Consider the following 26,252-nt stretch of genomic DNA (forward strand, 5'->3'; position numbering starts at 1 on the left):
AGTTTGTGAACGCTCCTATTGATGAAGGATGGAAGCGAATCCTGAAATAAGCTTAATCACTGAGTAATCAAACTTCCTAGTGCAAGTTATGATAACTAATCCTTTGTAGCAGACGTCATTTGAAATTTGAGAGAATCCACATTATTTCTTTTAGAGTGGCTGAACTGAAATACTGTGTATAGTGGGCATGAATGAATGCCATCAGTATTTACAGACTTGACTAGCTCTGTGATTTTTGGATAGGTGTGTAGATTTCTTGTGCTTCTGCAAAGTAAAACACTCCAGTGGTTCAAAAGAAGTAAGCATGTATATAGGTTTTTTTTTCTTTTTTACACTTTCATTGTAAGTCCATGAGGTTTACTTTCTAGTGCGAAGGTTTAATTTACTCTGTAGCTAAGTTGGTGGCTCATTACTCAGATGTGTATCATTTATGTGTGTATCTGAATATCTGAGTTCAGTCTATACAGCTTCATGTGTCCAGCAAAGTACTAATGAACTGTGCAGTAGATTTAACCCGACGACTCCGAGGGACATCCTTATTTGTTTTTCGTCACTGCTGTCAGACGATTTTATTCGGTTTAGATAAGGCCTGTTGCATTGAAGGGGTATAGTAATTTTGTGCCTAATCCCTCCTGTTTAAATAGGCAGTCCTAATGTGAATAAAATGGTCAGGAGATGGCAAGAATAAAATGAAATGACATCCCTAGAATCACTGGGTTAATGAAGTATACAAAATTCCTTCCATAATTATTGCTTCATTGCACATTGGGCTGTTTGTGATGTATACTGTATATGTTACACTGAGGCTTCTGAGACTTTTTATAAGAATCTTACATGTCTGATTAGTTCTTCCAGTTTTGTTTTGTGCATATGTTTTTTTTACCAAAATAATATTCATTACAAGATGTGTCTTCAGTTTTGCAGGTAAGTTATTATTTGTACAGTATATTTGCCACTCAGGTTGTGAACACAGCATGCTTAGTAAACTAAACCTTCAGAATATAAAACCAAAGACTTAATTTTAATATAATAGTCCTGTAAGTTGATTTGTACTGTATATTTGCTGTTGGGATGTATCAATCGCTAGTCAAGTCAATAAACTCTGATCTTGACACGAATGTCATTGGTTTATACCTGTTCTCAGAGTTAACCTGTTCTCTTGTAGTTAAACTGGTCGCTTGTAGTTTAATTGTTCTCTTGAAGTTTAACTGTTCTCTAGTAGTTAAGATGTTCTCTTGTAGTTAAGCCATTCTCGTGTAATGAAACTGTTCTCCTGTAGTTAAGGTATAGTAGTTAAGCCATTCTCTTGTAGCTAAAGTGTTCTCTTGTAGTTAAACTGTTCTCTTCTGGGTGTAGTTGTTGTTCTGCCCCAAACTGTCTGGCCGAGCAGACCCCGTTGACAACAAGCAAGCAACCACTGTGGCAAATGGTGTCATGCTGGGGTCTGAACAGGGTCCTTCCACATCACAGGGTGCAGGGAATGGGAAACAGAGGATGGCTGGAGAAGAGGGGACCTTAGGATTAATGTCTTACAGCCACATAAGGATCATTAAGATAGTCAGTGTTTGTTGAATCATAATTTTCCCCTTGAAAACGATTTGCTGTGCCAATGTTGTCTTGATTTCCAGTTGATACTACTGGGCAAACATGGACCTATGGGAAACAAGGTTTATCCATGAATATGACTGACCCAAAACTTTAACTGGGCACTCCCTTCTGTCCACTAGTTGTATTACTTTTGTCCCTCTCGATCTGCCCCTCTCTTGCCACTCATCCCCCCTCCTCCTCCTCTCCAAATTCTCAAACCCATCCACACCACCACCTTCCTCTCCTCTCTTGACAGGGGAGCTGGTGATGGTTCGCACATCTAGCCTGCAACTGCAAGGCCTTGAGTTTGGTCGTCCAACTTGTTACGCTGTTGGACGAAGTTTATCTCGTCCATGTTCTGGTGTATTTTAGAACTTGCCCACCTGTCATCAAGTGGGTTGGTGGAGGGTGAGTGCCCCTCCCTGTAAAACAACTAACTAAAAAGACAAACAGCCACCCCTTATGGGATTATGACACCTGGCTATAGATAAGTAATTATTCTAGAATATTGGGACTTCGTAAAAACTGACTAATGGCCTTAATAACTCATCCAGTTGGTCGGCATAAAAATCTTAGGCTCATTGTTCTTCCCTGTGTGTTATATAATGAGATGTAGAACATATAACCCCTCTCGTCACCCCGTCCTGATTCATGTTGTGGCAACATTATATTTGGGGCAGGCCTCAATACTCAAATGAACACTTCTCAGCTCACATCTTATCCCCTAATTGGATGGTTGGCTGCAGGAAGACAGTTTAAGCCTGCAGTCCACTGGGTTTATGTTTAAATGGGGCTGGGGCCATAACAACAGCAACAGCCCCATTTTAACCACTACCCTTAGCTTCCCTCCATGTACATTCCCATTCCTCTATCCCTTCCATCCCATCACCTCCCATTCTCTTCCTTCCCCTTCATATGGACTCCCTATTCTTATCCTTTTCCCTCTATAGGTTGGGTTACAATTTTTTTTTTTTTTTTTCAGTTTAGGAAAAGCTTAGAAAACCCTCATATAGTGACGGGATTAATGAAGGTTTTAACTAACCCCTGCTGCAATTATATTGATGTGAATGCGGTTGTTTGGAGAGAGCAAAATTAAAATGGGACTAAACGTCAAGCTAGTATGTATATGTATTCAGAGCTTTCGTCATATTTAAAAAGTGGCCAGATCTGCATATTATACCAAATGAATGTAAGCCACAACAACAACAACAATATAATAATAATAATGATAAAACGACAATATGTAAATTGTTTATTGTATGCCAAGATCTGGGTTTGAAAAGCCTCAGCATTGTTTTGGATAGTTCGGTAAATAGATCGTCACTCTAATAATTCTATGCTAGTGTTATCAGAATAATTATAATCTGGTTCATTAAAAAAAAAGTTCAATGTAAGAGCACGTTTTTAGGATTTTGTTGGCATTATTATTATTAAAGGGGAACTGGTGACGAGGACGAAGTTGATTCTATGTGGCGCCACTTGAGCGTCGGAGTTCAAAGATGGAGGGGTGGGTGTGAAAGAGTAGTTTCTTTAATCCCGGTGCATCGCGGTGCTTATGAGGTAAGTGGCCTTATTTTTCATAGATATTTTTTGTTGAAGCCCCTAGATCATGATGACCTAGCAGAATCCCGGCCCAGTATTAACTTTCAGCCTGTACCAGTATTAATTTAAACGGCCGTCACTTTGGCAACATTGCAATTGTGCGTCGCAATTTAAAGATGGTGACGAGGGTAGACTCGAATAGGTTTTTTAAATCCCGGTGCATCAAGGTGCGCATGAGGCAAGCGGCCTCCTTTTTTGGATATAAATTTTCCATAAACCTCCAAGATCACGATGACGTAGTAGAATCTCGGCCAAGTAATAATTTTTGCCCGTACCAGTACTCATTATAGTCCGGCACTGTCGACATCGCAATAAACTACTTGTACCCTGTCTTGGCTGTAAATTGTTAGTCCCTTCTTAGTGATAAAAAAAAAAATAAATAAAGATGTAAAGCCGTTGTATTGCCTTATTGTGCCACTGAAATACATTAAATCAAGATCTTGCATTACATGAAACGAAAATACGGGCCAAGTTAAGGTGAAAGATGTGTAGCCAAGACTGCGGGTGTTTTCTTACGAGTGACGACCATTGTTCAGTATTTAATTGCATGTTTTTCCCCTCCTAGTTATTAAGAGTAGAGAGAGAAGATGCAGGCAGTTGTAAAGTGTAGTTGTTATGCATGATAAGACCAGTGTTACAGTGGATCCAACCTGAATGAAAGCCATACACCATTGTTATTGTTATTTATGTATTTATTTACATTTTACCGGTGCTGTCTTCCAAATTTCCTATTCAGATACCCTAAAATAGGTAAATTTTTTCCCCTATGCTGTATATATGTTGCCATCTAAAATCAACTAACAGTCCTTGATTATGGTTAATAACTTGGTCTGCCAAACTACTGCAACAATTTAACTGATGACCCTTCTTATATTTCACATAACTAGTGAGGGAGAATTCTCAGTCATCAGTTTTTGTGTGTGAATGTAAAATTCTAATTAACTATTCTTAACCATCATTTTCTGTCCTTATGAAATTTTCTTGTACTTAGGTCTGCCAAACTACAGCAAGAATTTAACTGATGACCCTTTCCTCATATATTTCACATAAGTTTTTGTGTGTGAATACAAAATTCTAATTTACTATTATTACCTATCATTTTCTGTCCTTATGAAACTTTCTTGTACTTCAAGCAGCATTTCTTGTTATTTTAGCTAAGTTTACAATGAAATAATCCTGTCAGCACAACAGTTTATTCAGAATTATAACCCATTTGAATGAGAAGCTTATCTCTGTCACAGATATCTGTGTTATGGTGCTTGTACGTGAATGTGGAGTGCATAAAACCAATACTTTTGGGGGTCATTAGCACAAGTGGAGGCTGGTTGCTGCTAGGCGTGTTGTAATGGATCCTGAATTTGGCTGTCTGTTATCTTGTTTTTGTTTTTTCTTGAAGAGAGCAGTCTTGTGGGCTTCTGGCCTTCGGTTCCCTCATCCTTGGGGAAAAGAAAAAAAAAGTACAGTACTCAGTGCCCAACCATACTGCGAGCCCTGTATTCACCTTTGTTGCCAGAAAAGTGCATTAATAGCTACCTGGGGGAATTTAACGCTGTGAAGAGTTTAGTATGTTAAAAATAATGTCACAGTTTAGTTCTTCATTGTCTCAAGTGTAGGACGGACTTCGTTATACATTGGACACGTTCCGTTGTTCGTAATCATTATATGTGCAAAGCAACATTCATCGAGCTGTCTTATATAGGGGTATTCCTGTGCAGTTCAAGATGAGGGTTGACTCTAGGCTCGGTTGCCATCAAAACAACAAGCTCGTCCAGTGAAATGCATGATAGGTGAAAATGTACCACAAAAACGATATCTGGAAAACAGTTATTGGAGAGAGCAAGAGAAAGAGGTGGGGGGAAGAAATGGTAGAATATAAAATTGAGAAATTGATGTAAAGTTACTCCTGTTGATACCCATGAGCAAAAAAAAAAAAAAGAAAAAAATTAAAACTATCCGTTTAAATTGTTATAAAGAACCATGTGCAAACACAAGCCTGTTGGACATCAGCTAAATTATTTGGTAAGTGTAGGCTGTTACATAAAATAAATCAATAGAAACATCATATTGCATGATGTGGAAGTTTACTGGGATGAAGAATATCAGCAGAAAACAGTCACTGAAAAAAAAAATCAAAGTAATAGAAAGCACAAATTTCACCTTACAGGTCCTATGGGAAAGGGGAGTCAGTACTAAGCAGAATAAAAATTGTATCATCTTTTCAGTCCTGTGACAAAAATGGCCATACCCGAGTGTAGGGGCCAAGGCCATGGAAAGGCCGTTCGAAACTTCTATCTATCTATCTATCTATAGCCCGACGCCCTAATCCCGCAAAGGGTGCGGTAATTTAATCACTGTACTGGCCGAGGCTTGAATGCCGGTCTCTTCGCTCCTCGTGTGCGTAAGTTACATGAGCCACAGAGAGGATCTTCAGATTGTCTTTGGCAGTGCAAGCTCATATAGACCCCATTACACTATTTTCTTCCCGTAGTGGTTAATTTAGTGAATTTTGGACGTACCCACAAAAATGCTAGCTAGTACAGCATTGGAGGCCACCATCGAGGATGCTGGGTAATGGAACATGTGGCCCAACCCTGGGAATGCGGTGGCAAAGACGCTGCCAGCCCAGACCAGAAATCCTTCCCATCTGAATCAAATTGCCAGCCAATCCTTGACTTGCCTCTTACGCCACTGTCAGCCAGTGTAAAGGCCCTATGAAATGTTTCGTTCGTTTCCTTTATAAAGACTCAAACATGTTTGCATACTTTGGCCTTGGTCACCTAATGGCAGCTCTCCATGCTTCTCAGTCTCGGTCAGCCCCCCTATTCATGCCCTTATCCCTGAGCTCACACTCTGTGACCTCATCCCAGGTCCTTTTTGGTCTACCTCTCACAACCCTACCCCCAGTGTTTACTTTTCTCAGTTTTTGCACCCAATTGTCATCCCCCATTCTCCCCACCTGCCCAAACCATCCCAATCTACCTCTCCTCATCACAGCATCAGTGCATTCCAGTCCCATCCTTCCTCAACTCCTCCATAGTAAACCTAGCCCCCCAGGCCTCTAATTCAGGGACACGCTGCACATCCACCTAAGCATTGCCATTTCCGTAAATTTGAGCCTACAAATATCCTCTTCCATTACAGCCCAAGTCTCACTACCATATAGCATTACACTCCTAACACATGCCTCATACACTGATCACTTAGCATGGAGGGAGAGCCCTCTCAGTGTCAGGATTTTTTTTTTTTTTTTTTTTTTTTTTTTTTTTGTGGGGGGGGAAACCTTGAGCTAGACCTTGGTAGATCACATAGCCCCGCTAGGTGATATGAGAGTGCTACCTCTCCCAGAAGGGCAGCTACCTTGGGGGGGCATGAACTCTCAACCCTCTGGTCCTGAGTCAGGTGCTCTACTACTGAGCTACCCTGCCCCTCTCAGTGTCAGGAGAGGCAACAGCGGCGCGGTAGCACAGTGGTAGCGCGCTGGACTCGTAATCAGGGGATTGCGAGTTCGAGCCTCGCCAGGGCTGCCGTGCCGGGAGTGGTAGCTCGCTCCTGTAACCCTAGCGGGGCTAAATAGTCCAATACAGGGCTTAGCTCAGGGGAACTCCATTTCTCCCATTTTTTCCCTGACCTTTGCCTCTCCTGCCGTTGGGAGGGTTCTTTCTGTGTGAGGGATCTTTGTATATGGCATGTGTCAGTAGTGTAATGCTGTTGGCATGTGTTATTTGTTTATTCTTGGAACCTCCAAATAATATTATTCAATGTAGGACAGACTTATAATATTGATGAGGTTGAAGGCTATATTTAACCCCTTCAGTTTGACAATTTCTTTCCAAGCCGAATATAATCACCAGATGATGGTGGTGGTTCCTCAACCTGTGTCTAATTGAGCATATCTGTCGACCACAGGTAAGCAACTGCCCTAGCCTACATCATTGTTGATATTTCTGCATCTCAGTATGGTATCTGGGTGTTATGGAATGAGCTTTTAAGCCTATGCCTGGACCAGATGCATAAAAAGAAAATTAAATAAAAGTAATAAATCTCACCTTGAGGGCCTCTTTTATGCTTCTCCTATTGGGCCTCTGTTACCATGCAAACATTATTCAGGCAACCCCTAGTGTGTGGCTGACAAGGAAAACACCTAGCAAACATTCCCCCAGACTACAGTATGGAGTTAACTGTCTCTTTATTAATCCAGGTCCCCATTTCAGTTCTTGGTGCAAACAGACTGACCTACAAATGACAATGAATCCCCAGATTCCTATATTATGAAAGTAATGAAGTGCCTGAACTTCTAATAGACCGGCTGCGTCAGCTGACGCCATTCACTACCAGTGCCATTGGTACTGATATAGCGCATACCGTATCATAAAAAGAGGTTAAATATTTTGGGAAGGGAATGATGTTTGGTGTGTTTACATGAACCCTCTCCACTGTTCCAAGGCCTCCGTAAATCATGCGCCTGAGGCTTGACAGGCATTCAGCCTGTCAGTACCTGTACATCTTGCACTTCAACCATGTCTGAACATTTGTCATTTTATCTTGAAACAGCCCAGAAATAGAAACATGCCCTTCTGTTCCCACGCATAGTATACAATCCAAACTATATTTACAACTATATAGTTCCATAAAGAAAATAATCATCAGATTTCCGCTTTTTAAAATTCCTCAGTTAGACAGTCATTGAGTTACTGGGAGTTCATAATGCATTATTCTACATATTTACAACCATTATAGCAACCCTGCAAGGTAGTCAGGTGGCAAAAATAATGATATACCATTGTGTGTAATTTTATATCCTTTTTGTTTAGATTTTACCGGCAAGATGCAGCCACTTCATTAATTTTTTGATGAATCTTAATGAACCATACAATGTGTTTAGGTTAAAAACCTCATTGGCAGGTGTGCCAGACACTTGTGTTTTATTCTAGAGGAAAACACAATTTTTGACATTCTAAAAAATGGCCCCAGAGCTGGCCTAGGGGAGGGATAACTAATATATTACCCGTTGGCAATTAAAGGTTAATTAACGACTTCTGCACTATAATATTTCACTTTATTTGTCTAAATACAGTAGAAAAGGCACAAGTAATCTATGGAATATGAGCAACAGAAACCAAGACCTATACGATACATCAGTAAATGAGAATAATTTGTTAAAACCCTAACCTACACTGAAACTAACAAAGCAGGATTACAGAATTAATTGAAAGTAAAGCAACAGCTATTTTGCTTTCCAGTAAAACATTACCGTATACATCTTAAATAATTCTGTTTTTGCAGTATTTGTGTTATTCCCATTAAAGCTGGATTTTCTTTTTTAACATTTTAGAAACTTTATGTTTCTGAATACAGTACCTTTCAAACAAATACAGTAATTAGTTGATCTGGTAAAATTAAACAAAAACAGCCATCACTGTATAACATATATCACATGCATTCAGTCCGTGAAGGAAATGCATATTCTTTACAATAAAAGTTCAGTTTTAAAGAGAAAGCTATAGAAATGCGTCTGAAAACATACTGAACACATACACACAGTACTTTTTCATAATGAGGAAGTCTACTCAATGAATATAATTTGTAAAACCAAACTTTTTCACAATATGGAATTACAAAAGGAACTGAGCATAATTTGTATACTAATTAAAATAAAACTCTCATTAAAATTTATAGTATAAAACAACTGACCATATATAGGTCTAAGAAAAATAAAAGGAAAACTAAAAAAAATACTGAAATCACAGAGCATACGAGGATTTCCTTTATCACCCGATTTTTTTCTTTCTTTTTTCATTCTTGCCATATGAAGAGTTTATTCACCTTAGGAGAGGCTTCACAAACTAGAGGGGTTAGATAGTCATAACAAACCCCTTAGAATACAAGAGGTCTTTCCTAAGTAGAATAAACTCATCTGGTAACAGCAAAAATTAACTAAGAAGGTCATCATCTAAAACTGGTTAAAACTACTCAAATCTCTCAGCCAAAAAGGACTTCTGATTGCTCACTCTCGTCCTCCGAACCACTCTCGCCTTGCGGCCTCCCTGCCTCTGTTGTCTCCTTGGATGATGTGGTTCTTTCACTGCCCAGTAAGTTTGACAACACCTGGGAGAATGGCTCCTCTTGAAGCTGTAGACGTAACTCATTCATTATTTCTTTCATGTCTGATGAGGCAGGGGCTCCACCTGGGGAACACGTAAAGAGTTGTATTAGCACTTTTAGGATCCTATGACTCACTCCCAGCTAATAAAATTATCTGGTAACAGCTGAAATAAAATACTGAAGACATCGCAACTATGAGAGGAGTGATGGTCCCAGTATTAGCATTTTTCTGCTCTTGTGACTCACTCAGGTAAATAATATCATCTGGCATTTGTTAAAACATAATACCTTAGTTAAAAGGACTGAATAGGGATGCTGCCAGAGATCATGCAGCATGGAAAGCCACCATTAGGTGACCAATCATGAAAACATGTTGATATATTTATAAACGATACAATCCCAAGAAGGTTAATGGTTCAGTATTCACACTTGGGCTTCTATGACTCACTCAGCTAAACACAAACATCTGCATTAGTTGAAGTACAAAACCTAAATTATCCCAGTCAAAAGAAGGCTAATGATCCCAATATTGGCAGTTAGGCTCCTATGATTCATTCAGCTTAATACAATCATCTATGGTGTTGTCATTAGGTGGAATTAAATACCAGAGTTGTCCCAACCATGAGAGGGCTGGCCCTTTCATTGCTTAGTTCTTGTAGCTCAATGGCACAGTAATACAATACTAAGGCTCTGCATCATTTCCACTGCATCACTTCATGACCAGCACTATGTTCTAGTTTCAGTCTCTTGTTACAGTTCAGCTTTCAGAACTGAGCGATGGCAATTTTAGTGTACAGTAAGTTCAAATGGAGAGAGTATAATTACCTATGTGGTCAATGGTGACTTTCGAGGGAAGGATGTCGCACGGATCATACTCCAACACCACCTCAAATTCAGAGAAACCCTCTTCCACTGACTGTTGACCAAAAAGATGAAGATTTAGTAGACATCATTAATCTCCACTACTGGGATGCTCTCCACAGCTAACAAAATCACCTTGTAGTGGGTAAAATAATAATTACATCAGGCTGAAGGTATCAAAGTAGCACTATATGACCAATAAACCATCCCTCAGACTTACATCCTTATGAGCAACAGTAGAGGAGGAGGAGATTTGCTGGCTCAAACGTACAGAAATTACAATGATTAGGTGGCTGTGCAGTGCGTCCTTGAGTGCAAGGCCTGGGGAAGGGGGGGTGGGATAGGTTTACGATGGAGGAGCTGAGAGGTAGGATGGGCCTTGAGTGTACTGGTGTTGTGATGAGGAGAGGTAGACTGAGATGGTTTGGGCATGTGGAGAGGATGGAGGATGATAACTGGGTGCAGAAAGTAAGAAGTGTTAACGTTAGGGGGTAGGGTTGCGAGAGGCAGACCGAAAGATACCTGGGATGAGGTCATTGGGTGCGACCTCAGGGATAAGGAACTGAATAGGGATGCTGCCAGAGATCAAGCAGCATGGAGAGCTGCCATTAGGTGACCAAGGCTGATGAATGCAACCATGCTGGAGCCTTTAAAAACGAAATGAAACAAAACATATCTGGTTGTAGTGTCATAAAACCTACTAGTTCAAGAAGCACGTTTATTTTTTACGAGGTACAGTACTGTATATGGTTACAAACCAGCACAGTACTGTACAGTGACAGGTTGCCGGAAAGCAAGGTAATAACTGGGATTGTCACTAACTGTAGAATAACATGAAGGTAAGCACTAAAAAATAAAATAAGATTTAACAAGAACTTTCTATATAGTTCAGTACTTCATCAATTATGGATGGGCATACCAACCTCCTTGACTACCAGGGTAAAACAGAGAAAGGTGCAGGCTTCGTTGTGGTAGACGCTGGTGCTGGGTGATAATGCCTGTGGAGAAACATTAAAATGATTAAAGATGCTTTTATCATGCAGTTATTAGATATAAACTGAATACTGTATGCATTGCTTAGGATATCACATAACCCTTCCACATAAATTTCATTACAGTACAATTAACCACATGAGTACGGCAGTGACACACACGTATCAAAGTCAGGTTAAAGCAAAGGGCCATTTTATATTTTTGCTGAATTTCTCTAGCTTCCTTCTCACATGCATTTGTAACTGTTAATTCTCATCCAAACGCTTTAATCCTGGAAGGGGTGGTCATAAGCAAATTGTCTCCACATCACCCTGTCCTTGATGATCTGGTGGTTTTCACACCATCCCATACCACTTTTATACAGTACTACCCACCATGTCCCTCCACCTTATCCTCAGTCTATCTTCTCCCTCTCCCTCCTTCTTAGTCACATACACTTTCACAGCCATTTTTCCACTCTTAATTTGCTTCACATTCCCAAACCATATCTACGTACTATACTCATACTATTATTTTCTAACAGCCACATGAACACCACAGTGATCCTGAACTTTCTCACATGTCTGTCTGTCTCTCCACATACCTCCACACACTCCTCTTAGGTAATACATTTCCACTCCTCTCATTTCTGACTCTGAGTCCTTCAGGCAAAGTCCAAGCTTCACTTCCATATGTTTGTGTGGGGATCAAAATAGTGTCATGCAACAATTTCTTTACTTCCAGCCTCACCTCCCTGTTCTTGATCACTGCCCTCAGTGTACAGTAACTCTCGTTCCGTGTCGCACCCTGTTTCACACTTCATCCTCTAATTTCCCCACCTTGCTCATCACATCCAAAAACAAGTCCAAAGCAGCACTAACCTGGTATGAACATATTTGGTGTTGGCGGGCGTACAGTGGCCTCACATACTGTATCAACCATGTCACAAATTTCTTCAGTCCAGCATTCTTGTCTGTGGTAGAAATAGGATTACTGGTATCTTTTTTATTGTACAGTATTGTGAACTGCTCAAATAGAAAAATTATACACGGCAACTTGAAATGCAAACTACTTTTACCTGTACTCACATGTGGAGAGGCTCCCAAAACTAATAATAAAAAAAATAAATAAATGAAGCAGGTAAACAGGCAAAAATTAGTCACTAAGGAAGAGGTGCTACAAAGTCTTCTATGCCTAAGCAATTTATTTTGCTTATTACACCTGGCTCTCCTGTGGTACTTAAATCATTCTAAGATCTCCACACTCTGCATAAATAATGTACAAAATGATATTGCCATAGCCAACCATATCCAAATATATATCGGTAAGGAAGAGGTGTTACGGAGCTTCCTTAACTACCGAGAATCTATCTATAGCCAGACATCACAATCTCACAAGGGGTGGTTGTCTGAGTTAGGTGTTTTATGGGGAGGGGCACTAACTCTTTGCCAACTCACTTGCTGTCACGTAGGGAATATGTATGGGTTGCTCAAACGGTTATCGCCCAACGTTATAAATTATTTCCTGGTTTACAGGAAACCATTTAGCTTGTCATTCAATGTAAAGCCACCTGAAAAGAAGAGCACTAAAAAGTGATTCAAAAGTTGGTAGAAACAGGAAGATAGAGCGCGGACAAAGAAAAGAGTGGTAAAGGTGAAGGAAGAAGTAGGCAGCACTACAAGTGAGTGGATGATGGTTGCCACCACCTGTCCACTGTACAAGCCAATATCTACATGTATCTGCGTGGTATTGCCTGACCTTTTTCCTCCTCCCCTGGCGCCTGCTTTAGGTACTTCTCCTCGAACTTTGACACAGGTACAGTGTCGGGCAGGTTGTGACAGCGCACACTGCAATAAAATCATAGCTACAGTAACAGACAGTTTTCACATTTCATTTCTTTAACACAAACTTGAAAACAAAATAATTACAGGATGCAACAGTAATGAAACATAACTGGATGTGACATATTATTACCCTTGAAAATACTATACACAGAGTACTGATAACAAAATGGAATTTACTGTATTAAAATTTCCATTCCTCCAAGCACACTACTACTATGTATCCCGCCATTCAGCTGCTGCTGTTGTTGCTTTCAAACCACTGTACAAGTGGTAGTAGTTGCAATCCTAAGCTCATCTGAACATGAACTTGTGGATTGCTGGCTGAAGGTTTATCCTTTTCCTACAGGCCACCATCCTCCTTTTGTGGGATAAGGAGGGAGTCAAGACTTTCATATAGCCAGGAAGCAGAGCCACCCAACAATACAGTACAGTCTTGATTATATGAAATTCACAGGACTTTCAAAATTTTGATTAATCAATTTTTACGTATGAAAGAATATAATAACACGTATACAGTATTGTACGTACGAAAATACACCCCTTCATAAAAGTTGTACATGTAAAATCACATAATATACATACAGCAATCCCTCAATTATCCGACATAACAGAGGCAAAAGCATGTCCAGGTAATGGCTCCATCTGGATAATGGCCTTCTCCCCTGGCCCCCCATGGTATATAACCTAATTTTGAAAGCCCGTGAAGAGGGCCACTATAGTACATCGTACAACACTTGTTACTGTTGTTTAACACCACTCTATCTGGTCAAACAGACTTATAAACCACAGCCAAGCAATTACCATGGTCAAGCAGACCCATCAACCACTGATAAGCAATCACCACTGCAGGGCCATACCCTGCAGACATAAAGGAAAAAAAAAAAAAGCGACAAGAAAAATGCAGTGGGCGGACAAAACATAATGGCAGAATGTAATAAAATCGTGGTAAAAGAGAATAAAATCATGGTATAATACAGCAAGCTGGAGTAAAATCAAAGTCAAAACTTCAACCATCCCACATCAATCTTACTGAGGATCTCCTGCTTCTCCAGTCATCACTACCCTCTTCCTTTTCCCTAGTGAAGAGGCCATCATTACACACCCTAGGAAGAGACATGCAAAGAATAGCAAGGCCTGAAGCAGGTAGAAAACAACCACAAAAGCCACTACATGCGTTGCCATAACAACTGTCCGACAGGAGACGTTTACTACAATGTTGCTGCGTGAGAACTAAGAATGACTGACAGGGTTTCTAGCGGTTGCTGGGTGAATCACCCAGCCAGACAAGGCAGCGTAACTAGGCTGTTCCTTCCCGGTCGGGCACAAAAATGTTCATGCAACCATAATTTCCGCCTGGATGCAAGCATTTTGTCCGGATATAATGAAAAAATGTACGAATAATGGTTTCGAACAGCCAGATCATGGCGTCCGGGCAATGGCCGTCCAATAATAGAGGGATTACTGTATAATATACTGTACAACTTTTTTCCTCTTGTTTCCACCACTTTGGTTCACTTTGGGAGAAGCCATCATGATATTTATCAGTGATAAATACACAAGACCAAGCTGGGCACATCCAAACAGTGTAAATACGGCAGGCGGCCCGATGCTCGCCCTAGTGGAAGCATCGTAAACTATCGCAGATGGCACAAAAAGAGCCCACCAAGTTTGAAACTTTGGTTGGATCTCAGATTTCTTTGGTAAACTGATTTGAGAATTGATTTGCAAAACTTTCGGTTAATCGTATTTTCCGGATGAAAGATTGCCGTATAAATGAGACTGTACCGTATTAGCACCACCAGATGAAGATGTCCCTCTCCACCACCACTGTATTGTAAGTCCTAATGTTTCTTATCTTTCTCTCACTTTTTTTTCTTTTGCCATCGACAGTTTTACTGTATTCACTATTCACTTTACTAATACAGTCCTCTGTTTGAACTTGAGACTCTACTTACTGCATCGCCTTCATTGATTTCCCCTTCACTAGAAGCCTCTCCTGGACGACTAAACATAATTATTGGAAATACAGTACAGTAGTAAGACGAAGCTAAAAAATATATCACCAGAGTTAAGAGGTCAAAGTGAAGAAACTACACCTGTATGTGTCACCATCCCCTGGATCGAGCAGCAGCAGGCGGGCGTTGTATAGAGGGTTTTTGGGAGGGCGCAGAAACTTCACCAGGATCCCTCCATCATCCATAGGGTGGGCAGATACATTCTCTGAAAACAACCATACTTGTGCTTCACTGTATGCCTGCACTAGTCCCCTCTCAACGTATCCTCAACAAAACATCTCCGGACAGACCCAGCTGAAGAAATGTTTATTTCAATATACGGTATTACCAGTAAACATATTTATCTTAATATATCACTTATTCTTTTAAATTATTCTTGAGTTCTTGAGGATTGTATGGAAAGTGCATAAAATGGAGGAAGGGGATAAGAAATACGGTAATGTGACTTGAGACAAACATGGAATAAGGAAGTCTATTGAGAGCTGGGCTGGAGAGTGTGCTTCCATGGTTTGGTCACATAGCTAGAATCGATATCAGTAAGATCATGAAGCGGGTACACTTGGCCTACTACACCTACTTCTGAAGGTGGAAGTAGGTGTAGTAGGCCAAGGTGTATAGATCTGGGAAATGCGAATATGAGAAAGCAAGATAAGGAGGCTGATGTTAGGGAACTCAAAGGGGGCCAATTTGGTTCGTTGAATTTTAAGTGCAGCAGCTCATAATGGATACTAACAATTAATTTTTAAAAAGCAGCAAAAAACTGGTGTGATTACCCCACTGTGTAATATACATTTTCATACTTACGGCATGCAGTGCAACTGTTTGCCATCTAAGATGATGACTGTTTACCATCTGATGCGATTGTTTTTCTTACTGGAACATAACCTGAGTTCCCTTTAATGCTGCACTTTTTGTACGGACAACATAGGATTGGATGATGGATGAATGGATAGTACTGGAACCATTATATAAAAATCCCTTAACTTCCCCACATCCTTCAAAAGGATGATAGTGGACTACAGAAGCACAGTTTCAGCTTCCAGTCCAATAAGTTCACATCCATATGAGACTGGGCCACACAACACCAACTGTGAAATAAAGGCAATACTATACCTATGAACGTAAGTGCCTGTATCTCTGCAACGAGGGTACGATAGCGGGAAAGTCTGTCCCGCTGCTCTGGGGTGAGGGGGACAGCGAAGGGTTTAAGCGAGGCAGGACTGGTGGGTACCTGCAACTCAAGTTCTGTCTTGGTGGTACATGCGAGGATTCCCTGCCAGTAGTCCATCTCCATTGTCTTGTGTTCTAGTTTGTCTTTCAGCTCCTCTTTCTGTATCATTAGGTTTCTGAAAACAATATGACATTAAGTCTCTAAAAGCAAGATGCCAGTCTGGGGTGTCCTGATACCACAGAGCAGACAATTGTTCCAATAGGACATGTGGAAATATCATTCAGTGGGAAGAAATAGGATGAGGATAACTAAAGCAGAGATTCTGGGTGTCTATTTCCATCCATCATCCAGTCCTATGTTGCCCCATGAGGAGCATAGGTGCCCACAAGTTGGTCCTGACATTTAAGATGAGTGTGTGTGTTTATTTCCAGCCTGGTTATATTCTTCCTTCTGTTGGAACTTCCCAATGAACAACACTTCTATATGTGCGTAAAATTCTTCCACAGCAGCCTAGAGATATGGAATTATGTCTGTGAAATGACTGCAACCTGTCAATCCCTCAAATCCAAAGATGTATATACTGTACTATATTATTTCTTCTTGCCATCACTGGATACTTTTATTCCCTTGCCAGTAATGTGCTGTGTCTTGGTTGTCTCTTGTTCTGCTTTCCCATTCTGCCGCTCATTCTGTATTATTAGATTTCTGAAAGCAAGATGTCAGTCTAGTGATGTCATGGTATTATTGTATTGGAGGAAAAAAAAAATCCTAAATAATCCCCCCAGGTGTAGGGGCTTGAGATCAGGCTATGGCAATCCAGTTCATTCAAGGATACCTGAGCACCCTTCTCCCCCTGATGATATTACAGTGAGTGAAAAAAAAAAGCCCAGTCACCTAGTGGGATTTGAAGATTTGTGTTCCTGGCAAAGCTGTCACTCTGCCTGGAGTGTTCAGATCACTTGAGCACATACCGGTACTGTACACACACTGACAGTAAAACAGAACATACTGTGCTGGTACAATATTACTGACAAAGTACACTGCAGTAATATAAATGTACTTTCTACACACACTACAACAATAAAATAAACATACATTATTGATCTCAGTGCAAGACCTTTCCATAAGGTTGAATCAGCATGTCAAAATTTACCAGCATGTAACCTGCACAGCATTAATAAAAGTAATAAGTAGACCAAGGACTATAAACAGTACACTTGGTATAAATTTTCTCTCAAATGAACAAACCTATCAGAAGTTCCCTAAAATATACAGTTCCTTGGTGTACCCATTGCAGAGAAAGTCGTCATATTATACCACAAAATACCAAAGTGTACCAACCTCACCAGAAAGGTTAATAGTGTTGCAGCAAACCCTCTTATATTCCTGCCACAGCTGCTCGCTGTGAATTAACGAATCTCTCTGTTTGGCTGTTAGTGAATGTGTTCTCTTGAGGGCATATTAAAAGGATGGAGGATAATTGGTTGCGGAAAATGAGAAGTGTGAACGTTGCGGGTACGATTGCAAGACACAGACCACAAAAGACCGGGGATGAGGTCATAGTGACCTCATGGATAAGGGACTGATTAGGCAGACTATCAGCGACTGAGCAGCACAGACAGTCGCCATTACGTTACCAAGGCCGATACATGCAAGCATGCTGGAGCCTGTATAAACGAAATAAGAGCCAGTTATCAGGGGGGGAGGGTGTTCAAATCAAAAGTTGTCATACTTCTTCCTACAGAATCCTTATACTATATCATGGTTTAACATGGTACTGTTGATGTTTCTGTGGACCGGAAGCTTTACAGAGCACTAAAACTAGCTAATACCCGACACCTGCTGGAAACTGTTGGGAAAAAGAATCCCAAGGTAAGCCATTAGGGTTTTTTAAAACTGCAGTAACAAACAAATCACCACTTACTTGAGACGTTGGATTACATCATCATTATCCATATTACAGAGTGTGTCATCTGTGAGCTTCCCGGAGAAGGGCAAGATCCCTCCAGCAGTTGCCATTTTGTAGTGTTTGGCTGGAGATGAAACGCTTACTTGAGACCACAGACCAGCACCAGTCAGCCCTCCTCAGTTCTGCTCCAAAGGTAAATTAACACTCAGTTTGCAGCAACTCACTTCCAACTGTACAAAATTACTCAAAATAATTAGATGGAATGTAATGCAGTACAGTACTAGCGTTCTCATATATGAGTTAGTGGTGACAGTATTAGCACTTCCAGGCTCCTATGACTTGTTCCTAAAGACTGGTTGGTTAAGCTGTGATAATATTATGACAAAAACAAGCATTCAAACCTGGAAATCTGTGTAATAATATAGCAGGGAAGCCAGCACATTCAAATCCCAGGGTCCGGGCCGTGTTTTGGTTCTCGTAGATATTTTCGGTCCCTGTATTTTTCGGCAATTTTAGGAACAAGGAGATATTGCGTTCTTATTTATTTTTTATTCATCTTTTGTGATTTTTTTTCATTTACGTCTTCCTGGTTCTACTTCATGTTTTACCTCTTCATTTCTTCCTTTTTATTTTCGGTGACTAGGTACTGGTAATTTTGCTGAAGGAGGTGTGTGGCAAGCCCCACCGCCACCTTTTGTTTTTATAGGGTGTGGTCTCTGTACTTTTGCAACAATATGCATTTAAATTCAAGTGGGTGGGGGATCAGGAGCTAATGCAGCCGAATCTTGATTCTACGTTTGACTGGACCTGCCATCCCACGCCAACGAGCGCAACACACGCTAAACTTGCTCTCAAACCGCTAGAAAATAACCAAGCAAAAAATCATCCAGAAAATCATTATATAAAGGGCTGAAAGCTTTGGAATATCGTCAAAACTCGATAGAAATCTTGAAACTATCGCTGGATTTCTTGTCGCCACGGTTAAAGCCTTTGCTGTATATAAGTGAATATTCTTAAATCTAGCGAAAGCGCGTAACTGGCAGCTGCGCGTACAAGCTACTGTAAAAAAAAGTGATCTTTATTTCATATTTCATTTTGCCATATTTACATAGGTCACAAAAAATACAGAGAGGTACATTTTCCTCAAACACTCTCTGTCTGTCTGTCTGTCTCTCTCTCTCTCTCTCTCTCTCTCTCTCCATTAATCTTCCCCTGCTCTTCCTCCCCACCTCCACGGGGCAGACAACTCAATTAAGACGATAACCCGAAGTGAAGTTAATAAGTAATGGAATCTTTAATATATGCATAATTTATATTTGTCCTGCCATCAAGTCTAGTGTGTGGTAGATGGTGGTGGTGATAATGGTGGTGATATTGTAGTGACTGTTGTCGTTGATGGTGGTGGTGATGGTGGTAGTAATGGTAGCAGTGGCAGCAGTGTTGGTGGTGGTGAGATTAAGTAATGGTAGTGATGGTGATAGTGACGATAGTGGTGATAATGGTGGTGAAGGGGGTGGTGGTGGTGATACAGGAGACAGGAGTGATGATAGTGGTTATGACTGCTTGCAACAAAAAATAATAACACTCACCACATCGTTATTATACTCCTTTCATCCTAACTTGGCCTAGATTTTCGTCCTTTAGCAGCTTATTTCACATACCTCAGTGGCTGAAAAAGACAATACTACGGCTCTACGTCCTTTCCATAGCACTTCTTTGTGATTAGCGCCATATTCTAGTGTTAATCTTACGTCACAGCTCAGCATTCAAGATGGAGAGATGGCAATTTTAGGCCAGGTTGGAGTGAACTGATTATAGTATTGGTAGAAAGTTCATTTACAACAAGCAAGAGAGAGAGAGAGAGAGAGAGAGGAGTGACGGAGCGTTTTTTTTTTTGTTTTTTTCCCTGTGGAGAGGATGGCGAATGAGAGACTGACTAGAAGAGTGTGTGAGTGAGGGGGTAGGAGGAAGAGGGAGGGGGAGACCGAGGATGAATGGAGGGATGAAGTGGAGAGGTAAATGAGAGAGGAGTGTAAACTGGAGGGATGGCAAAGGATAGAGAATGAGAGACTGACTAGGAGAGTGTGTATGAGTGAGGGGCTGGGGGGAAGAGGGAGGGGGAGACTGAGGATGAATGGAGGGATGAGGTGGAGAGATAAATGAGAGGTGTGGTTTGAAGGGAGGGCAGTCAAACGGCAGAGGACAGGGCGACGTGGAGGCGATTTGTTTGAGACCACCCCTTCGAAATTAAGAGGTCTGGCTATAGATAGATAGACAGATAGATAGATAAATATATAGACAGACAGATAGATAGATAGATAGATGATAGAAAGGGCGAGGAAAAGAGTACAAAGCCTTACCTTATCTCACAGTCTTACATAAATAAATAAATAAATAAATAAATAAGACAACAGGAGAATTATCATGGGATGTTTCTATAGTACTTTTGCCTTAACTTGGCCCAGGTATTCGTCCTTTGCAGCTCATTTCACGTGGCTCAGTGGTAGCGGGAAAGTGCTGCGTCTCTGCATCTTTTCACAGCACTCGTTTCGTGACTAGCCTCATATTCTAGGGTACTGTGCTGCGTCACTTCATCCTTTTCACAGTACTTGTTCGTGACTAGGATCATACTCTAGTGTACTTCTTCGTGACTAGCATCATATTGTAGTGTACAGTTCTTCGTCTCTTCATCCTTATCACAGTATATACTTCTTCGTGACTAGCATCATATTCTCGTGTACAACTCTGCGTCTCCATTCTTTCCACAACACATCTTCGTGACTAGCATCATATTCTAGTGTACTGTACTATGCTGCGTCTCCCCTTCTTCCTACAACACTTCTTCGTGACTAGCACCATATTCTAGTGTTGATCTACTGCCAAAAGTGAACAACATCCAAGGAGAAGAGAAGACAAGTTTAGACAAGCTTAGACGATTTCATTTAGCGTTGGGGAGCACTCTTGTACTGAAGGGGTTTAAAATATATAAAAAACAACAACTACATAATAAAAAAAATCAAAGACAATTTTTAAAATACTCAAAATATGAAAAAAGATTAAGAAACTAGACAAAAAGTAGTGATTTTTCCCCCACACATTCTCTCTCTCTCTCTCTCTCTCTCTCTCTCTCTCTCTCTCTCTCTCGGTCAACCCCACAAAGGAATCAATTTAAGTTGTAAATGAACTGAATATTTGTTGATTAAAAACGCGCTCGTAAGATGGAAGACAAATTAAAAAAAAAGACTTTCGTTGGAGACATTTTTTTGACGCTTTTTTCGGGGATTGTGATTGTTTTTGTTTTTTTTCGGTATACTGCATGGTGGGTATTGATTGTTTTGATTGTTTTCTCCTCTACTGTAAGGTATATTGTATTCTTGAAAAAAAATAAATAAATAAACTGAGGTAACTAAAGGATAAACTGAAATGGTATCGTGTTATGAGGCACCCAGTATCCACTCACTCCATGTAGTGTTACGGTCAGGTGTCTATACTGAGTGGCAAACCAGAGAGCTTCATGTGAACTAGGAAATTGTTTGGTACGTTGGGTGGTAACCATATAACCAACATATGAACGCTTTACAGGGTTAAGGCGCTCCAGCTGGTTGTGGCGCACTAGGTTTTACATCCAAGGGGTGGTTGACGTTTCGTTCTTATAATATCTCTCAGGGTAGAACAACTGGGCACTCCTAGATGTTATTTATTTATTTTTTTTTCGAACCACAGTCTACACGAGCTCCATACTTTTATACAGAAATGGACAATGATGATTCTCCTCGATAGTGGTCACAGGACCTGCCCAGCTCAATGTACAGTGATGACTAAGATGATGATACGGGGCTCTGTTACACACTAATGAGTATCTTCGATGGGTCATTCTTCGCTTTTCACAGGATGGCAGCCAGTGTCAACAAATGTTCCTAATGAAGGCAGAGTGCTAAAAATTCAGCAGAGTTTGATGGGTGATAATGAGGAGCACCAGGCAGGTGCTGGTGGGGCAGTATTGTCAGGTTGGGGAGCCAGGTCTTTCCTTCTATACCGTCTCCTTCAGGATTTGTTTAGACGTCGCTTTGGACAGTGCTACTTTTTTCTGCAGGATACCATCGGGAGCTGTTAATTGGGGGAGAGAAGGTTAAGCTCTGTGAGGATGTCGTTCACCTGTAGTACCTGCAGTGTCGTCTTCAGGAGTCGAGAAAATGTACGGTAAATATAGAATCTGGAGCGGCTTTTCCCTGCGGCAGTATCGGTAGGGGGACTGTTGTTAAATGGAGAGTTGACAGGTAACTCAGGCAGTGGGTTGCTCAGGTGAGGAACCGTGAGAGTAGGCTGGAGGGCAGGGTTGAATTACAGGAGACGTGATTTATGTGGATGCTCACCGCTTCTCCGCCTTTTATTGGCTGCTGAGTCGGGAGGTCCCTGCTCCTGTCAGAGTGCTTTTGTGGCTGTTTGGTGTGAGTGTGGCTCAGTCTGGCTTCTTCACTCTGATGACCTGTTCCTCGTTTCATTCTTGCTGCCTCCAGACAATTTTATTCAGCGTAGGAGAGCCACCCCGAGAGAAAACGTCAATGAAATTTGTATCTATCCCCTCCAGATAGAAAAATTAATCCAGAGAGCAAAGTCGTCTGTTGTTAGTCACGTTGTGGTTGTGGTAGTTGTGTTTGTGGTTGAGGTTGGGGTTGGGGTTCTTGTGGTTGTAGTTGTGGTTGTGGTTCTTGTTGTGGTTGTAGTTGTGATTGTGGTTCTTGTTGTGGTTGTGGATGTTGTGGTTATGGTTCTTATCTTGGTTGCTGTTGTGGTTGTTGTAGTTGTGGTTGTGGTCCCAGACTCACTTGAAATGTGAACCCAGTGAACTGCAGGATGAAGCTGTCCTCCTGCAGTACACCATCCTCCCTTCAGTAGACAGGGAAGTAGTTGAGGGACGTTTGTTTAACCAGGTAGTTCAGCCGCCCAGGTATATCAGTGCCACCACCTGAAGGCGTCAGCAGGGTCTTTTGATGATGATGATGATGATGGTGATGATTGTGGTCATGATGGTGATTGGTAGAGTTGATGAGGAGGAGGAGGAAGAGGAGGATGGTTGTGATTGTCGTGGTGATGATGATAGGTATACCAGAGTTCACGATTGTGGTGGTGGTGGTGGTGATGAAAAGGATGATGATGGTGGTGACGGTGATGGTGGTGGTAGTGGTGATGATGAAAAGAATTATGATGAATGGTCACCCAGTAGCACCTTCAATACAGTATTTTTTTTTTTTCTTCACCACTCTAATCACACTATCACGAGACGATTGCACTCAACGATTTTGTTCTGATGAGGGACTGTAGACGTCAACCAAAGTCTATATAAATCCCTCCTATTCAGAGTTGCCCCTAAACTGAACGAAATCGTCTGAAAGGTAGAAAGAATGAATCAAATTAATACGTCATGGTGGCAAGGGCGTTAAATCCCGGTTAAATCCCACCTGTCTGGGGTATTTAACAGCGCCACAACAAAGAGCAAAAAGGGAGCTATGTCAGAGCTATCTCTCTATAAAATCGATGTAAGCATAGCCCAGCCCTGAGAGAAGGTGGAGAGAGAACAAGGGAGAAGTGCTGGAGGGGTAAGGGAGGAAGGGCGACGCCGGCACATAAGGGCGAACTGGCGTCACCATCACCCGGGATTATTGGCCATGGGGGCACTCGGGTCGTATGTCCCCTATTTTAGCCCCATTACGGCTGTATCCGCACCTTTTTAGCCGTCCAGGTCTTAGCATAGATAGTCAGCTAGGTGTGGGGGGTGATAGACTAGCAAGTAAGGGCCGGATAAGGGCGTAAAATGGGCAAAATAAATGTCTTTGTCGCGTCATGTCCTCCCCAACCCTTGCGCGGACCAGGCATGAGACGCACGTGATGCCGCGCTCCAAGCAGTATAAGAAGCGCCGCGCCATTGGTCAATCCTCGCACATAGAAACCGAGGGAGCCAATGGAAGGCCGCGGTACGTTCCCCGCGGCTGGAGGCAAGGTGGCTACGAAATTTTGACAGTAGTTGGGTTTCAGACGTTGTGAAGTGAGGGTGTACGCGCTCCGGCGTCTCGTCCGCGCCTTTCACGTGGATTTATTTATTCCTCTCGACAAATATGAGCTTGGCTGTGCTTCTCCAGGCCGCGGAATACATCGAGCGGCGAGAGCGAGGTAAGGGAAGCAGTCAGAACCATTGTTTATCTCCGTTTTCTCCCCCCAAACCATTTGAGACGAAAACTTGAAACATTGATTTTAGTTTAGAACACTTCTGTCGTCAGGTGAGGTAAATACAGCCATCCCAACAGTGAGAGTAAGGGAGAGAAAGAGAGGGAGGGAGATAAAGGGAGAGGGAGGGAGAGAGACAGGATGCATCAAATGAGGGGTTGGGGCTGACATCCGCTGGGGGAGGAGGGGGTCTAATGCAAAAGGGAACTCTCGTTTTGATTAATAATTTTTCTCGGTGTAATCCCCTTCAGTCTGAGGATGCTGTGCTACTGAGTTTTTTTTTAGGAGACCAAACGAGGATTTAAAGTAACTAATCCCTTCAGTACGTGGGATTTCCAGCTTGCTTGCTATGTAGGTTTGACAGTAGCAAGGATAAATTTAAACGTTAGCGAACTGGAGGGGTTGTACGAAGGGGAAATTAAATGTTAATCGAGATGAGCTTGTGTTTACATGTAGTTTGAAATAAAATACGTACGGTAGAGTGGGTTGGTTTGATTTAAATTGTTTAGGGTTTCTCTTCATATCCTTTAAACCCTTACTGCTCAAAATAAACAAATAAATAAAATAATAATGATAAAAATCTGGGTTGTTTACGTGACATCGTTCGGTAGGTGACGTCAGCGATAAGATTAGTTCGGTTTTTTATTTATTTTTTGTCATTTCAGTGCGATGACGTGCTTCACATTTAAATCTTGCTAGCTCAGGACGATTTATTTATTTAGAACTGGATAGAGACTTATTTTAACCCCTTCCCTACTGGAGCTCCTTCCTAACTTAAAATCAAGAACTAGTTAGAATAGAAAATAATACGTAATCACTTAAAGAGATTAAAATTAGAATAAGAAATAGAATACATGATCACACTGAAGGGGTTAAAATCTTACTGATCTGTTTAAATATTTGAAAATGATGTTCTTTTAAAAATCTGATGTGCGTACGTGACATGTAGTATGGCCCGTTAGATAATCATAGAGATAAGATTTGAAATAAAGTTTTATTTTCCGTAGTACCATATCTTGAAAATATTTGGGACTATAATGTGTATAAATATGACGTGTTAATTCAGTGTTTAGTGCAGCAGTGGTGGTGGTGATGGTGATGATTGTGGTGGTGGTGGTGGTGGTGGTGTTGATAACGATGATGGTGATGAAAAAGAGCGTGATGGTGGTGGTGATAATAATAATGATGATGATGCTGGTGATGAAAAAGAACTATACCCATCCATAATTATCATATACGATAGTGTGTATGTCGTTATGTATGCAGGGGTAGTTTTTCCAAGTACAGGTTAACACACAAACATTTGATATTGTTTTAGGAGTGAGTGGTTTAACGTGATGGGTATATGATTTAGATTTTTACTGAAACGTTTAATCAGTATGGAAAAAACGTCCAATAAACGTACAAAATGAAACGTTGCACCCCTTTAGTACGATGACGCCTTTTACTTGATTCTTTGCTGCGACTAGTTAAATCCACCCTGAGTCTCCTTGGTTACTAGTCATATCCACTCCGAGTCTTCTTGGTTGCTAGTCAAATCCGCCCTGAGTCTTCATGGTTACTAGTTAAATCCACCCTGAGTCTCCTTAGTTACTAGTCAATCCACCCTGAGTCTCCTTGATTACTATTCAAATCCACCCTCAGTCTCCTTGGTTACTTGTCAAATCCACCCACATCTACTGCACTTGGGGCGGTATTCTCGTGCAGGTAGGAAGCTCACTAACACCTGTTCCATACCGGTTCATTTATGATTTTGCTTCTTTGTTATATTGTGTTATTCATGCAATCTCTGGCGATATTAAAGAGGTGTAAGAAACAAAAAGAGGATATATATATACGGTAGATATAATGGGTGGTTTGGAAAATAAATCGCAAGGGAGGAGGTGTTAGAGAACTTCCTTAAAATATGTAAGAAGCAAAAAAAGGGATATTAATGAGTGGTTTGGAAATAAATTGCTAAGAAAGGG

The 26,252-nt window shown here is 41.1% G+C and overlaps 2 protein-coding genes across 2 annotated transcripts in view; one reads left to right on the forward strand and one right to left on the reverse strand.

The window, feature by feature from the left end:
* Positions 1–8,553: 8,553 nt before the first annotated feature.
* LOC145416899 (uncharacterized) lies at positions 8,554–18,530 on the reverse strand. The gene is made up of 9 exons (XM_080285764.1): positions 18,465–18,530; positions 18,079–18,245; positions 16,097–16,329; positions 15,065–15,188; positions 12,883–12,971; positions 12,006–12,097; positions 11,076–11,150; positions 10,117–10,207; positions 8,554–9,374 (listed from the first exon to the last, which is right to left on the reverse strand). The coding sequence occupies exons 2-9, from the start codon at positions 18,171–18,173 to the stop codon at positions 9,169–9,171; spliced, it is 1,005 nt and encodes a 334-aa protein (XP_080141890.1). The 5' UTR covers positions 18,174–18,245; positions 18,465–18,530; the 3' UTR covers positions 8,554–9,168.
* Positions 18,531–24,167: 5,637 nt separating this feature from the next.
* Positions 24,168–26,252, forward strand: part of LOC145416865 (max dimerization protein 1-like) — a 232,912-nt gene continuing 230,827 nt past the window's right edge. The window contains exon 1 of the mRNA XM_080285735.1: positions 24,168–24,231. Within this exon, the coding sequence (XP_080141861.1) occupies positions 24,177–24,231 (55 nt within the window). The 5' untranslated portion in view covers positions 24,168–24,176. The remainder of the gene's footprint in view (positions 24,232–26,252) is intronic.

The sequence above is a fragment of the Coenobita brevimanus genome, chromosome 108, assembly GCF_032717465.1.
Source record: "Coenobita brevimanus isolate Jiangsu-jjx chromosome 108, ASM3271746v2, whole genome shotgun sequence".
NCBI lineage: Eukaryota > Metazoa > Arthropoda > Malacostraca > Decapoda > Coenobitidae > Coenobita > Coenobita brevimanus.